We start from the raw sequence: 16799 nt of genomic DNA on the forward strand, positions 1-16799 counted from the left end.
GTTCTAAATTGTTAGGATTCTCATTCTCAGTTATTCCAAGCGTTGTACTCACCTCTTATCACTGATAAGCTGAAGTTTTACGAGTGCCCAGGAACCGTTTTGTTTTACCATTAATAGAAAAATATTTCTATTTAGTTATTGTTTTGTGAAGACAAATAAAACAAAACTCAAATAGACACTACAAAGATGAATGATTTTTCCCCTGAGGTAAAAAATGGCAAATAAAGTTTATTTTTAGGGTACATTTAAAAGTCACTTAGTTAAATCCCATTAAATATTTTACTGAATTCTTTTTACTTCATGTTTTTAGTGCCTCACTCAAGAGTTCTTCATCCAACAGTGATATGCACAGGTTATAGCCTCATTTCCTCCAGTTTCTTTCGAAAGTCAACATTTCTCATGATGCCACCTGATGCCATCTCTGAATTTTTGTAATTAAAAAAATGTTTTTCTTCATATTGCTAAGTTTTTTTTTTTTTTGAAAAAAAATGTGGGAACTTTGTTTTCCATTTTAGGTGACTCTTTTCTGGTAAATAAAATGAATGCTTCTCATTCTCATTGTCAAAATATGAGTCACAAATATTTTGAAATGGCTAATGTTTGTGAAATATATTTAATAATGGATTATGTAATCATGCAGTGAAAACAAGGTGACAGTTCAGAACTCGGTAATATGGGATATAGGCATATGGTTAGGTGCGGACCCTCAAGGTTCAGAAAGCCTGGGTCATAGCATGAGCTTCCCTCTGCTAGTGTTAGGATCTTGGCAGATTACTCATTCTGTGTGCCTTAGTTTCCTTATCTATAAAATGGGGCAACGATGGTACCTATTTAACGAAGTGATTTTAAAAATTTAATGGGTTAATGCTTGTAATGTCCAAAGCAAAATGTTCAGCATGAAATACTTAAAAGATATTAGTTATTATTAAAAAGCTAGAGATTTTTACTCTAAAATTTAATGTTCACAATCTAATGTGGGTTGTCACCTCCATGGCCATCTAACTGGTCTTCCTGTTTTATCTCCTTGCTTTGACTGGTCCTGTACACAACAGCTGGATTCTAATAATAACTAATATAGGACCATTCTTAAGTGGAGAATCTAACTGGTATGTATAGGACCAATCAAAGCAAGATGATGGGTTATTGCATCATTCAGCTGCCTGAAAAAAAACTGAAGTGTTCTTTATCACCACATTGCCCTTAATACCAATCTCCAGCCTTCTATAATGAGACCTAACCCATGTCTTTTTTTATTTTTTGGGGGCTGATGGACCAGATTGGTGCCACACTCCAGTCAAACCAAGTTCTCTCTGTTCCTGATGCTTCCCTTCCTCTTTGTCTTTCCTCTTATCACCTCTTTTTCCTGGAATTATTTTCCATCCTTTTTACTTGAAATCCTGTTCTTCTCTCTACTGAAATTCTGTTTCCTCTATCCTCCCTTTTAGCTGCTTCACCAAGAATGAATATTTGACATGTCCATAGCATATGGCACTTAATTCCCCTTCTATAATATTTCTTCGTACTCTTATTACTGGCCACTGAACCGTAACTTTTGTAAGACATACTCTACATCCTACTAATCTTTGAATATCCTGCAGGAACTAGTTCAGTGCTTGTACTCAAATGATGCTAATGATGCTTAAAAACATATTTCAGAATGAAAACTAAAATTCTGAGAAGACAAACATCTGCCCTTTGAAATTCTTCCCCTTAAGTGCAGATGTTAGACTGATTTTTGTTGCTCTTAATAGCAGTGCTGTTTACAAAAATATTTTCAGCTACTTAAATGTGCAGCTATCACATTTATCCTTTTATGCTTTCCAGGTTCCTCTCTGGTTTCCATTGAAAGTGCTGCAGAATCCAGTTTTCTGTCATATCGGGTTGAGCCACTTAAAAGCAAAACCAATTTTTGGATAGGATTGTTCAGAAATGTTGAAGGTAATGTTTGCAGCATGCTTATTTAATCATAAATATTGTAAAATGTTGTATGTAAAACAAGATTTCGTTTCCAAAATGTGTTGCCTTAAAAATGATTAATTCATGAAGAATTTGAAAATTCAAACTCATATTTTTATTTAAGAACTGAAACTTAAAATGACTTTCATATCATGCTGTCCTCAAAGTTGCTAATTAAAAAATATCTTTTGTAGCTGAGATAGTTTCAGAAGCTTTAAAAAGCATTTTCTATGTTTTCATGGGGCCAGGAAAAAAATGCTAAGGAAAGGATAAGTATAAATATTTGTACTAATTAGAAATACATTTTTAACTAAAGCTAATAGTAAACCTATTCTTTTTGGTTTCCTTCCCTGTAATAATTAGTCATTATAGTCTTGCCTGTTAAGTCTGGTTATAAATGACTGTTGATTCTAGTATAAAAGAATATGCTTAGAAATTTGCATAAATTGGCTGAACTTATTTTAAGACGGGTTATATTTAACTTTTGTCTTAATTTGTTTTATCTGATGATCAGGAATTTGGCTGTGGATAAATAATAGTCCGGTCTCCTTTGTCAACTGGAACACGGGAGATCCCTCCGGTGAACGGAACGATTGTGTAGCTTTACATGCGTCTTCTGGGTTTTGGAGTAATATTCACTGTTCTTCCTACAAAGGATATATTTGTAAAAGACCAAAACGTAAGTAAGAAGTTCATTGCACGGTGCAAATCACTGATTGCCATTTCTTTCAAATGGTAAGATATCAGGTATGGAATCATAATGTGATTATGAGGCCATTGCAAGCTCTCTCTTTTCATCCGTGAAAAATCCGTTCTGCCATTGCAGTTCATTACTGTTTGCAGCTTTGCGTGATTGAGAGACACTCTCTGTCTGCTTAACTGTTGTAATGATTTTTTGCTTATCAACGCATTTGTAATGGAATATCTGAAGGATTTGCCAAGCTGAAAACAGTCGGGAGAGCTAATCTGCAAAGCCTTACTGCTTGAGGGAAAAGGTGGTAAAGCCAGTACCAGCCCAAACCAGAGGAGACCAAGGTTCTGGAGAGGGATCAGAATTGATTGTGGAATGAGTCATGTCAGACTAATTCAGTCTCCTTTTAAGATGGAAAGCGAGACCGTGAAAGGAACAGGACCGGGGAATTGATAGTGTTGAGTGCTCACAAGGTGCCTCTATCTGGAATTTAAAATTATTTCGTTGCCATGCCATGTCGCATAATATCCCTCCCAATAAATTACTGATTAGATAGTAGAGTTGTTGGTGTTTTTGTTTTTGTTTTTGTTTTTGTTTTTGTTTTTGTTTTTGAGACAGAGTCTTGCCCTGTCTCCAGGCTGGAGTGCATTGGTGCGATCTCAGCTCACTGCAACCTCTGCCTCCCGGGTTCAAGTGATTCTCCTGCCTCAGCCTCCCGAGTAGCTGGGATTACAGGAGCACGCCACCATGCCCGGCTAATTTTTGTATTTTTAGTAGAGACGGGGTAGAGTTTACCATTTTAAAATTTGGCAGGTCTTTAGCCTTCTCTAACTGTTGTAAGACACACCACACCCTCTGGTGCAAGGTTGGAAAGGTTTTTTTTTGTTTGTTTTTGTTTTTTTGTTTGTTTGGGTTTTTTTGTTTTTGTTTTTGAGACAGAGTCTTGCTCTGTTGCCCACTCTGGAGTGCAGTGGCGCAATCTCTGCTCACTGCAGCCTCCACCTCCTGGGTTCAAGCAATTCACCTGCCTCAGCCTCCCAAGTAGCTGGGAGTACAGGTGCACTCCACCATGCCCAGCTAATTTTTGTATTTTTAATAGAGATGGGGTTTCGCTATGTTGGCCAGGCTGGTCTCAAACTCCTGACCTCAGATGATCTGCCCTCCTTGGCTTCCCAAAGCGCTGGGATTACAGGCGTGAGCTACCGCTCCAGACCTGGAGTCTTATTTTACTTTTCATTCAAATGCTTTGTAATATCTTAGGCTTCAGCAGGCTAATTTCAAAACCCCTAGCCTTGAATATTTTAATTATGGGTAGATTGGTAGATTTTAAGGGTGAGTATCATTGGCTCAAATGCAACTTGGAGAATCACATTTCCAGATCTTCTAATGTACTCAAACTCACCATACAGCCATAGGAGACTGCCATAGGTTAGACAGAGAGACAGATAGATGATTGATAGGTAGACACATAGATAAAGATACGGATTTTTTTTCTACCTGTATTTTTATATCTATCATATCATAATATCATATATCATATCAACACAGATCAAATATGGAGGATTCCATGTATTTGTGAGCCAATAATATTTGCTATCTACCTGCAATTATTCTGGGTTTTTATAAATTTTTTTTTTTTTTTTTTTTTTACACACAGTTATTGATGCTAAACCTACTCATGAATTACTTACAACAAAAGGTAAGGCCACTGCAAAATTTCAAGTTCTGTGTTAGTAATACATTCGGACTGTTTGTTTTTTTTTTTTTTTTTTTTTTTTTTTGAGACGGAGTCTCGCTCTGTCTCCCGGGCTGAGTGCAGTGGCCGGATCTCAGCTCACTGCAAGCTCCGCCTCCCGGGTTTACGCCATTCTCCTGCCTCAGCCTCCCGAGTAGCTGGGACTACAGGCGCCCGCCACCTCGCCCGGCTAGTTTTTTGTATTTTTTAGTAGAGACGGGGTTTCACCGGGTTAGCCAGGATGGTCTTGATCTCCTGACCTCGTGATCCGCCCGTCTCGGCCTCCCAAAGTGCTGGGATTACAGGCTTGAGCCACCGCGCCCGGCCGGACTGTTTGTTTTAAAAGGCATAATAGTGATCCCTTCCAACTCCCCTGCTCTCTCAGTAGAATTTGCTTAAGCTAAACTATTCTTTGTCATCAACCTACTTTGAATAATACTTTAGAAAAAGAGGCCTTGGAGTCAGGTTGGTGTTTTTACTATAAGCAGTTGTTGAAGGCATTTTTTTTTTTTTTTTTTTTTTTTGCTCTGTTACAAACAGTTGCCTTGAACCCATGGAAGAAATTTCTCTTAAAAATCTCTGTGGGTTTTTCTTCTTTTATTAGAATTTTTTTGTTTTAATTTTTATAGACTACTTGAATTATGTAACTGATCCCATTTCACTCATTTTATTGACTGCTTAAAAAAAAAAACTGAAAGTGAGATTTATGGCTTTCCTGTAACCTCCTTATTAATGTCATGAGTGCTATTTGTTTACTAATTACATCCATGAGTTCAAGTTTTCAGTATTCTTATTTTCTTTTTCTCTTCATTTTAAATTTTCTTTTAATATCATTACTAATCTATTTATCTTCTTATACCGTATATTTAACAGCCTTAAATTATTTTGAAATAAGGTATATATATTTTAATACATTGATGAACTAGCACACTGCTACATAGACAGATGGATTATTCTTGCAACTGAATAATCATCTTACCATTTTGAATAATCCTCTATACCAAAGGGATTCTTGTTTTCACGTCTTTCGTTTCTGTTTGACGAATGTCACTTGAAAGAATATTTATGCCTTTTAGTTTTTCAACAAGCAAAGTTCTGCATAGCATTCAACCCTCTGCTTCCCTCCACCTTTTCTGTAATGATTTTATTTATTTATAGCTGACACAAGGAAGATGGACCCTTCCAAACCATCTTACAGTGTGGCTGGAGTAGTCATCATTGTGATCCTCCTGATTTTAACGGGTGCTGGCCTTGCTGCCTATTTCTTTTATAAGAAAAGACGTGTGCACCTACCTCAAGAGGGCGCCTTTGAAAACACTCTGTATTTCAATAGTCAGTCAAGCCCAGGAACTAGTGATATGAAAGATCTCGTGGGCAACATTGAACGGAATGAACACGCGGTCATCTAGTACCTCAATGCGATTCTGAGATATTTGAATGTCATAAAATTGTAACTGAAATTAAAAATTTTTAGTTCCATGTGATTGTTTTCTTTAAAATGAGTACTGAATTGTACTGTTCTGTCCTTTTTTTCTTTGCCTAATTGAAGAAATAATTGCTTGTTTTCTAGCCTGGCAAGATATTTTCATAAAAGAGGGATAATAATGCTGATTACTACCTTTTAAAATATCTTAGATAAATGCACAGCACCACAGTACCAACATCTAAGCATTAGTGATGTGTAGCTGATGTCAGCTTCATGTGGATTTTCAGCACTCTAGAAACAATGAGGCACTCTAGAAACAATTTTAAGGAGCTCTGAAAATGTGTTACCTATTAAATTGTTACTCAGCAAGTAGAAGACCATTTGAAAAATCAGGTACAAATATCCTCAAGTGGCATAAAAATGTAGTCAGTTTTCTCTTTTACCAGTTTTTATTTCCACTCCAATTATTTAGAACTTTATTTGTACATGTGCAGAAGAATAAGGCAGCTGAGAATCTTGTTTCTCCCAAGAGAGTTTTACAGGCTGACTGTTGCAAATGTGTTCTTTGTCCTGTTATATGTATATCAGGAATACAAGGATGTGAAATAAAAATGTAAATTTGCATAACTGGATGTACTTAGATAATGTGAAATAAACATTAAAGACAAGGTCTATTTTTAATAGATTTGCATTTTGGTGATCTTAGTATAAATTTGCTTTTAAATGAGATGTATTTATCCACTCACTTTACACTTTAACTTGACACTTATGATATTACTTGTAGAGAAATTCTTTACATGAAACTCATGAACTATTTTGAAAAGGAGTGTTGCTAAAATGCTGTGTGTAAAATGAATTTTTTACCATAACGATTTTGCCAGATCTTCCCCATAACATGGACTCAATCAGAATTCAACCATCAAAGCCACTAGTACTACTGAGAATCAGAATTCAGAATATCCTTTTCTCCCTTTAATGATTTCTTTTCACTTAACAATTTTGCCTTAAAGTTTGAGGTATATTGTGAATTATTTGGGAGGTTTTACATCTGTATTAGTCAATTTTCATACTGCTGATAAAGACATACCCAAGACTGGGTTAATTTATAAAGAAAAGAGATTTAATGAACTCACAGTTCCACGGGGCTGGAGAGGCCTCATAATCATGGTGGAAGGCAAAAGGCACATCTTACATGGTGGTAGACAAGAGAGAAAAATGAGAGACAAGCAAAAGGGGTTCCCCTCATAAAACCGTCAGATCTCATGAGACTTATTCTCTACCACAAGAACAGTATGGGGGAAACTGCCCTCATGATTCAATTATCTCCCACTGGGTCCCTCCCACAACGCATGGGGATTATGAGAGCTACAATTCAAGATGAGTTTTGGGTGGGGACACAGTCAAACCATATCAGTATCTCGCACAGGTACCACACTGCCAGCTCACCTTCACTTTTTTATGAGATTGCCCACGAGCAGAAGTCTTTACCTGGAATCACTGGATGGGACTCCTTGGATGGCATTAAGGGATCTAGGAAGGCCCCCAAATTGCAGGGCAAAATGTCATGTTTGTTTTGTGCCTTTATTTTTCTGGAAAGAAAGCAGCTAGATTCTCAAGAAAGTCAGTCATTCAAAAAAGAATAAGAAATGGCATAGTATTTGGGATAGGGTGGAGTTTCCAATACTCCAACTTAGAAACAAATAGGAAGTAAGAAGTAGGCTGAGCGCAGTGGCTCACACCTGTAATCCCAGCACTTTGGGAGGCCGAGGCGGGCGGATTGCCTGAGGTCAGGAGTTCAAGACCAGCCTGGCCAACACGGTGAAAACCCATCTCTACTTAAAATACAAAAGTTATCCGGGCACGATAGTGGGCTCCTGTAATCCCAGCTGCTCAGGAGGCTGAGGCAGGAGAATCACTTGAACCTGGGGGGCAGAGGTTGCAGTGAGCCGAGATCGCGCCACTGCACTCCAGCCTGAGCAACAAGAGTGAGAATCTGTCTCAAAAACAAAATGAAAAAAAGTAAGTGGGCAACTGTTGGAAAGGTTTCTGAGCACAAACAACTCCATTCAACACCTCAAATAATAGCAATCAAGTTGCTTTTCATTTTCTTGATAAGAACAAAGCAAGTTCGACTTGAAGAAGTTCCAATAGAAACAGTGGCTGCAGCGTCAAAGCAGTATGTGGTGAATTACACTAAGGCAATCCCTTTCCTTCTGTCTGTCTAGCTAGCTAACTATCTAATTTTTTCCCCTCAAAGATAAAAGACAGAAATATGGAATGAGAAGAAATGCTTGAGTGAGTATGGTTTACAAATTCTTTACACAAATCTTTTTCATTATAATTCAGAGCTGCAGTTTCACAGAAAATATTTTGGACTCCATGCAACATATATCTCAGACTAAATGTCTTATCATTTCAGGAAACAGTCTGTGTTTGACAGGGTTGCTGAGTATTGTATTTCACACTCTCACATTATCCACCCAAACACATACTCAACGAGATAAGTCGTGTGTATCTCTTTAGTACTGTACTGAAATAGCAAGGATATTTTTTGGTGGAGCCGGGAGGAGGTATTGGGTAGAGAAGAGCAGTTTCCGTGTTGTTCATTTATTCATTTGTTTTTGGTTTAGGTGGTTGTAGTTTATGTGATTGCACTTGCTTGAGGTTTTCATCAGGGTATAGGAGCTGGAAGATTCTTAAGGCTGTTTTTCCCCAGTTGAACTCAAACAGTGCGGATTGTGTGTAAGCTGAACTCTGAAAATAATGGAGATGTCAGTACAGACTAGTGGACACATGACGCATCCATTTCTCAGTATTCACTCCTGCATCCATTTATCCCTTTATTCATTTTTTCATTACATATTTCTTGAGCATCTAATACATGTGCCAGACATTGCGCTCACCCCTGTATGTTCAGATATAGCTAAGAAGCAGGGCCCGTCCACACAGTGCAGTCTAGCGGCCATCCAGACCATTTAATAACCATATGGCAGATGCATTGGTAGAATGTGCTTAAGGTATTAATGGAGCAGCAAGAAATGCAGAGATGGCTGTTGGCATGGGCAGAACCAGGTTTTGTGTGGCCTGGAGATGTTGCTCTTGAGGACCCTCTTTAAGAAAAGGGCTAGATGTGGTGGCTTATGCCTGCAATCCCAGATCTTTGGAAGTGTGAGGCAGGTGGATCACTTGAGGCCAGGAGTTCAAGACCAGCATTGGCAGCATAGTGATCAAAGCTGAGTGAGCAGCTTTGAGCTGCATAGTGAGCAAAGCTACAAAAAGCTTTTAAAAAGCTAGCCGGGCATGGTGGCAAGTGCCTGTAGTCCTGGCTACTGAGGAGGCTGAGGTGGGAGGATCCCTTGAGCCCAGGAGTTCAAAGCTGCAGTGAGCTGTGATCACACCACTGCACTCCAGACTGGGCCACAGAGTGGGACCCTGTCTCTGAGAAAAACAAAAACAAAACAAAACAAAGAAAAAGAATATTAAAAAATAGGTACAAAGTGAAAATGTATTCAGAACAAGAAATCAGGAGAAATTGCAAATTCTTAAAAGCTGGTAACTGCAACAAACATCACACATTGGGGACAGTTACACATTATTTTTAGTAATTACCTTCCTGATGTACTTGCTGTTACTTTGCTTGGGCTGTCATAATAAAATGCCACAGACCGGGTGGCTTAAACAACAGAGAGATATTTTCCAATACCTTCTGCAGGGAAACAAAAACAATTGAATATGCGTATGTGTGTATAGTGTGTGTGTACAGTATATGTGTGTACATGGGTGTGTATAGTATGTGTGTACAGTATGTGTGCAGTATATTTGTGTGTGTACTGTATATGTGTGCGTGCAGTAGATATGTGTGTGTACAGTATGGGTATGTATAGAATATGCTTGTGTGCATACAGTAGACATTGTGTGTATAGCATATATATAAGTACATGCAGTAGATGTTTGTGTACAGTATGGGTGTATACAGTATATATGTGTGTAGTATACGTGTGTACAGTATATATGTGTGTGCATGCTGTAGATATCGGTGCAGTATATCTGTGTGTACAGTATATGTGTGTATACAGTAGACATCTTTGTGTACAGTATATGTGTGTGCATGCAGTAGATATCTATGTGTGTGCAGTATGTACAGTATATGTACAAGCAATATCTGTGTTTGTACAGTATATATGTGTGTGCATGCTGTAGATATCTGTGTGTACAGTATATGTGTGTATACAGTAGACATCTTTGTGTACAGTATATGTGTGTGCATGCAGTAGATATCTATGTGTGTGCAGTATGTACAGTATATGTGCATGCAGTATATGTGTTTGTACAGTATATATGTGTGCATGTACAGTATGTCTGTGTAGATGTGTATATGTGTGTAGGTGCGTACAGTATATGTGCATGTGCAGTATATATGTGTGTATAGTATATATCTGTACAGTATGTGTGTGCAGCATATATGTATGTGTACAGTATGTGTGTGTACACAGTATATGTGTATGCATGCATTCTATATCTGTACAGTATGTGTGTACAGTATATACATGTGTGCGGTATATATGTGTATACAGTATATATGTGTATGTACAGTAAGTGCAGTATATATGCATGTATAGTGTGTGTGATGTGTGTACAGTATATGTTTGTACAGTATACCTGTGTGTGTACAATATATGCATGTGTGGTGTATATATATGTGTATGTACGGTATACGTGTATCTGCAGTATATATGTGTGTGTGTGTGTGTGTGTGTGTGTGTATCTCTTCCTAGAGACAGATTTATTTTGAGGAATTGGCTTGCACGATTGTGGAGGTTTGAGGAGTCCACAATCTACTGGGCAGGCCAGCAGGCTGGAGACCCAGGGAAGGGTTGCAGTTCAAGTCCAAGGGCAATCTGCTGGCAGAATTCCTTTTTGCTTGCGGGAGGCCAGGCCTTCAGCTGATTGAATGAAGCCCACCTACGTCATGAAGGGTAATCTGTTTTACTCAAAATCCATCAATTAAAATCTTAATATCCAAACACCATCACAGAAACAGCTAAAATAATGTTTGGTCAAATATCTTGGCACTGTGACCCAGCCATGTTGACACATAAGATTAACCATCACACTCCCTTATATGGCAATGATTTTGTAATATTTTTTGTAGAGGGAATAGAAAGATAATTCCATCTTTAGCACAGTCAATCAGACATTTAAAAAATATTTGATAGTTTAGAAATACTAATTTCAACTATACAAATTGTTATTGATAATGTTTAATTTTTAGGATTGTTATCACATATGGGAGAACTATCACGTATTTTCATATACGAGCACTAATAATTTAGGACATTAATTTTGAGTTTGGGTGTGAGAGAAATAAGCAATCTTAGACAGTTTTTGATGTGATGATATTAATCAGTTTATTGATATTATTTTTATAATGGCCTATGAGTTTGGGGAAGGCTGTTATTTTATGTCACATCAGCTAAAAATTTAAATCTTTTTCTAATATGTTCGTATGATTTACTTTTCTTTAGGAACTAAAATTATGTAATCTAAGAATCTCCTCAGTACTTCCATTTGAAACATCTTTCTTGTTATAAAGCATTGTTTTGGAAATGAGCTGAAAATTCTCTTACTATTTCCTTTTTGATCTCAGAATAATTTATATTGGTTTCATGGCCAATTTTTTGCTGTTTTATATCCCCATTAATCTCATATGCATTTTTCCTTTTTTTTTTTTTTTTTTTGATGGAGTCTCACTCTGTCGCCCAGGCTGGAGTGCAGTGGCGCAATCTCTGCTCACTGCAACCTCCACCTTCCAGGTTGACACCATTCTCCTGTCTCAGCCTCCCAAGTAGCTGGGACTACAGGCACCCACCACCATGCCCGGCTAATTTTTGTATTTTTGGTAGAGATGGGGTTTCACTATTTAGCCAGGATAGTCTCGATCTCCTGACCTCAAGATCCTCCCACCTCGGCCTCCCAAAGTGCTGGGATTACAGGTGTGAGCCAGCGCACTCGGCCCCTATTTCTTTAATAATTTTAAAAATGAGATATACTTTCTATACATCCAAACCTTCAGTCTGCCAGGATTTATAGAAGAACTTCTCAATTGTTTTAGTTGAAATGTTCCAAAAATGTTTTTCCAAGTTGCAGTTAAAATGACATACTTGACAAAACTCCAATACCACATTCTTATCAAAACAGAAAAAAGAAAAATATGCGGTTCTTTTATAATTGTCTATTATAGACAATAATACACCTTTCATTTAATGACTTAGACCTTCTTTTTGTGTTACTTAAACCTTCCAGTTTGATTAAGGATTGATGATAATTGAAATTTCGTTTTTTTTTTTTTTTTTTTTGAGATGGAGTCTCACTTTGTCGCCCAGGCTGGAGTGCAGTGGTGCACCTCGGCTCACTGCACCCTTTGCCTCCCAGGTTCAAGCAATTCTCCTGCCTCAGCCTCCTGAATAGCTGGGATTCCAGGTACCTGCCACCCTGCCAGGCTAACTTTTTTGTCTTTTTAGTAGAGACAGGGTTTCACCATGTTGGCCAGGCTGGTCTTGAACTGATAATTGAAATTTCTACTTACATTTTTTACACTCTGGTGAGTAAAATAGTTTCTATAGACTAGCTTCATGTTTCTCGTATTTCAAACCTTGTTCCTCCTCTGATCCCCACTTGCTTTGCTCAGGGGTCCTCTAGCATACACTAATATTACTCTGTAAAATCTGGCCTTCAACCTTCAAGTAATATAGTTGGATGTTTTTGCAAAGGGAATGATAGGTGTATTGCTAGAGCCCATTCGCGAGGTGGCTTTCTGATGTGTTCATTTCGCTAGGCTAAAGTATGGTACCCAGTGACTCAGTCAAGATAAATCTAGGTGGTTTGTGAAGGGATGTTGCAGAAGTAATTAAAGTTCCTAATCAGTTGATTTTAAATTAGGGAAATTATCTGGAGAGGGCCCGGTTTAATAAGTTGAATGGTCTTAAAATTAAGCTCAGGCTTTTCCTGAGGGTGAGGGCTTCTGATTATGGACCACAGCTTTGGCTCAAGAAGTTCCACATGAAGTTCCAGTTCCAGTTTGCTCCTGATCCCCTCCCCTCCCGTCCCATCCCCTCCTGTCCCCTCCCCGCCCCTCCCCTTCCCTTCCTTTCTTTTTCCTTCTTTCTTCCTTTCTCTTTCCTCTTTCCTTTTGTTTTCTTTCCTTTTTTTTCTTTTCTGACAGGATCTCTTTTTCCCATGCTGGAGTGCAGTAACATGATCATAGCTCACTGGAGCCTCAAACTCTCAGGCTTAAGCAATCCTTCCACCTTGGCCTCCTGAGTAGCTAGGACTACAGGCGTGTGCCACCACACCTGGCTATTTTTTTTTTTTTTTTTTTTTTATGATTTTTCATAAAGATGAGGTCTTCCTGTGTTGCTCAGACTGGTCTCAAACTCCTGGCCTCAAGCGATCCCCTGCTTTGGCCTCCTAAAGTGATGGGATTACAGGTGTGAGCCACCATGCCTGGCCTAATCTTCCCTTTCTGAGGACCTGTCTTACAGACTTTCGACTTGCTTAGCCAGTCTGACACAATTGCATAAGCCAATTCCTTGTAATATGTCTCTATATATGTGTATCTATGAATGTATTAATGATCATCAGTCCATCTATTTTTATATTTCCTACTTGTTCTGTTTCTTTGGTTGAACTCTAATAAACCATTCCATTATTAACAACCGTATTAATACACCATTCATATATATATAATTTTTTTTTTTTGAGACGGAGTTTCACTCTTGTTGCCCAGGCTGGAGTACAATGGTGCGATCTCAACTCACTGTAACCTCCACCTCCTAGATTCAAGTGATTCACCTGCCCCAGCCTCCCAGAGTAACTGGGATTACAGGTGCACACCACCACGCCCGGATACGTTTCGTATTTTTAGTAGAGACAGGGTTTCACCATGTTGGTCAGGTTGGTCTCGAACTCCTGACCTCATGTGGTTCTCCCCCTCGGCCTCCCAAAGTGCTGGGATTACAGGCATGAGCCACTGCGCCTGGCCACACCATTTCTATGTTAACAACCACGTAAATATATTATTCCACTAAAACTCAAACTAATGTATTCCAAAGTCAACACCTCTTTACCCTGATTCCCCAAAATGTCCTTCGTCATTCCAACACCACCCAGCACCAGAGGAAGTATGATGGAAGGGTAGTTGACATGGAGAGTCTAAAACAATTATGGTTAAAATATTAACTACAGATTTTATTTTAAAACCCATGGCCATGTGAAAACACTGCTGAAGCCCTCCCAGGGCCTTGGAAGGGACCTGTGCAAGGGAGTGGCCCTGAAACTTAAGCCTCATTAGCGTCACTATAGAATCACTCTGAATGCCAAGGACAGCTTCTGAGCAAAGCCACTTGAAGTGAAACCAGAACAGACATTCAATGATGAGTATAAAAGAAAGCATCATAAGGGAAAAAGGAAGGCAGGAACGGACGCTGGGCAGAGGAGAAGCTTAAGAAAAGCCACTGGGATGAGAAACAGCTGGTTTATATAAGACATAAAGTGAGATGAATGTAGAGAGGCGAGCAAGGGATCGCGCACTTGAATAATGACAAGAGGCATTCTTCCATTCGATCCTCCTTCTACTTCATCTGCACTCAGGGCCCTTTGATGTGGTGTCAGGCTGTGCCCACGTGACTCAAGCAAGGAGATTACATGTTTCACTACATAATCAAAGCTACACATGTCATCTGGCCTAATTTAAAAGAGAGCAGCAATCATACCCCTTTACATGAAGATTGATATAGTTTGGCTGTGTCCCCACCCAAATCTCAAATTGTAGCTCCCATAATTCCCACGTGTCATGGAGGGGACCCAGTGGGAGGTAATTGAATCATGGGGGTGGATTTTTCCTAGGCTGTTCTCGTGATAGTGAAGGCTCACGAGATCTGATGGTTATAAAGGGGAGTTCCTCTGCACAGCTCTCTTGCCCCCCTGCCATGTAAGATGACACTTTGCTCTTCCTTTGCCTTCTGTCATGATTGTGAGGTCTCCGCAGCCATGTGAAACTGTGAGTCCATTAAACCTCTTTCATTTATAAATTACCCAGTCTCAGATATGTCTTTATTAGCAGCGTGAGAATGGACAAATACACAGACATTTAAAAGTGAGGTCATAAAGTTACTCAAGTAAACTCACGAAGAATTAGAGACCCTTGAAGGCTTAGGCCACATAACTATGGGACTCATTGAACAACTGACTTCTCTCCATAACAAAACTGGAGGTGGAAAATTCTGTCTTAACTTGGAAACCTTTGTATTATTAAGATTATAAAGAATATCTATATTCGTGAGAATTTATTCTCTGCTGATAACTTATGGAAAATCTACTTCATTGACTATAAATGAGTGTTCTCAACATTGGTACCCATTGTAATCACCTTGACCTCACCCCAGACCTGAACCAGCTTTTGCAAAAATTCCAACAATGAGAACATTATGAGAGTGAAGGGATCTGACCTAACTCACTCCATCTTACTTCCAACCTCCAAGCTGCCCTTGTTCATTCCTCAGCATAGGCTGAACTAACTTTGGGAAGAACTTGGTTTATAGTTTAATTTTGAGACAAAGATAACAGCCCTTTTCTGAAGCAAACCCCCTTCTTGCCTGGGGACCAGACTGCTCTGTAAGACTAACAAGTTAGCCAAAAGATTAGAAATTATGGTTTAGGACCCATGCAGCCAGAGGCCACAAGATTCTGAACCTCCCCAATTGCTCCTAGGGATAACATCACTATTGTAAAATCTAAGGTTGGTGCTCAAGATATTGTTTCAGACCTTGCATTCTGATGCACCAGCTAGTGCCACCCAGATTGGTAATCTGGCTCAGCCAGTTCTATGATCTCACCGAGGAGCAGAAGACAGCAAGAAGAACCCCCTTTGATCTCCTGTGATTTCATCTTTAACCTGACCAATCAGAACACCCTACTCCCTGGCCCCTACCCATCAAATAATCCTTAAGAAACTCCATCTTCTGACTTTTCTGGGAGAATGATTTAAGTAATAAAACTCTGGTCTCTCATTCACCTGGCTCTGCATGAATTAAACTTCTTCTCTGTTTCAATTCCCCTGTCTTGATAAATCTTCACTATCCGGGCAAGAGGCAAGGAGAACCTATTGGGTGGTTATAGACCCATTAAACCAGAATCTGGGAGTAGGACTCGGGCATTTTCTTAATTAACAGAACAGATTAAACCAACAGAAACTCCAGGTGCTTCTATGAACTGGGTCCTGAGGGCTATGGTTTGAGTGCGTTCTAAAACTCAGATGTAGAAACTTAAGGGTCAGTGTGATAGTATTGACAGGTGGGGATTTTGAGAGGTGATTAGGTTGTACATGAGGGCTCCTCCCTCCTGAATGTAATTATGGCCCTTGTAAGAGAGGCTTCTGGGAGCATTCAGCTCTCTCCCACTTCCGCCTTCTACTGCGTAAGGACATGACGTTTCTCCCCTCCAGAGAATACAGCAAGAAGGTTCTTGACCTATGCAGGTGCCTTGACCTTGGGCTTCTCAGCCTCCAGAACTGTGAGAAAATGAATCTCTGTTCTTTATAAGTCACCCCTGTATCAGCAGCACAAGTAGATTGAGACATGAAGAAATAACTGGTGCTGGTTTGAAGGTATTAATCCTCAGTATTCTCTCTTTGGTACAAATTCTTCAGAACATGAATAGAGTAAATCTCTCCCACAATTGTGGGAAAGCAATTGGTATATTTCCTGATGTAGAATGGCAACACAAAATCTTTTTTTAACCAAAGAGAGGATATAACCAAAAAAATTCACATTATCACCTTTTCATGCTCCTGTGATTTTTTTAAAGAAAATCCGTATTTAAATACTAAGAAACCTTTTAGTTTTCTTAAAACCTTTAGTTTTTGTATGTGTTTCTTTTAAAACTCAGATGTTGAAACTTACAGGTCAGTGCAATAATATTGATAGGTGGGGTGT

General features: G+C 39.0%; 1 protein-coding gene across 1 annotated transcript in view; it reads left to right on the forward strand.

Moving 5' to 3' along the window:
• Nucleotides 1-6491, forward strand: part of MRC1 (mannose receptor C-type 1) — a 97802-nt gene extending 91311 nt beyond the window's left edge. Inside the window, exons 27-30 of the mRNA XM_010354747.2 lie at nucleotides 1825-1938; nucleotides 2471-2635; nucleotides 4305-4346; nucleotides 5541-6491. Of these exons, the coding sequence (XP_010353049.1) occupies nucleotides 1825-1938; nucleotides 2471-2635; nucleotides 4305-4346; nucleotides 5541-5791 (572 nt within the window). The 3' untranslated portion in view covers nucleotides 5792-6491. The remainder of the gene's footprint in view (nucleotides 1-1824; nucleotides 1939-2470; nucleotides 2636-4304; nucleotides 4347-5540) is intronic.
• Nucleotides 6492-16799: the final 10308 nt, after the last annotated feature.

This window comes from Rhinopithecus roxellana, chromosome 11 (genome assembly GCF_007565055.1).
Source record: "Rhinopithecus roxellana isolate Shanxi Qingling chromosome 11, ASM756505v1, whole genome shotgun sequence".
Lineage (NCBI taxonomy): Eukaryota > Metazoa > Chordata > Mammalia > Primates > Cercopithecidae > Rhinopithecus > Rhinopithecus roxellana.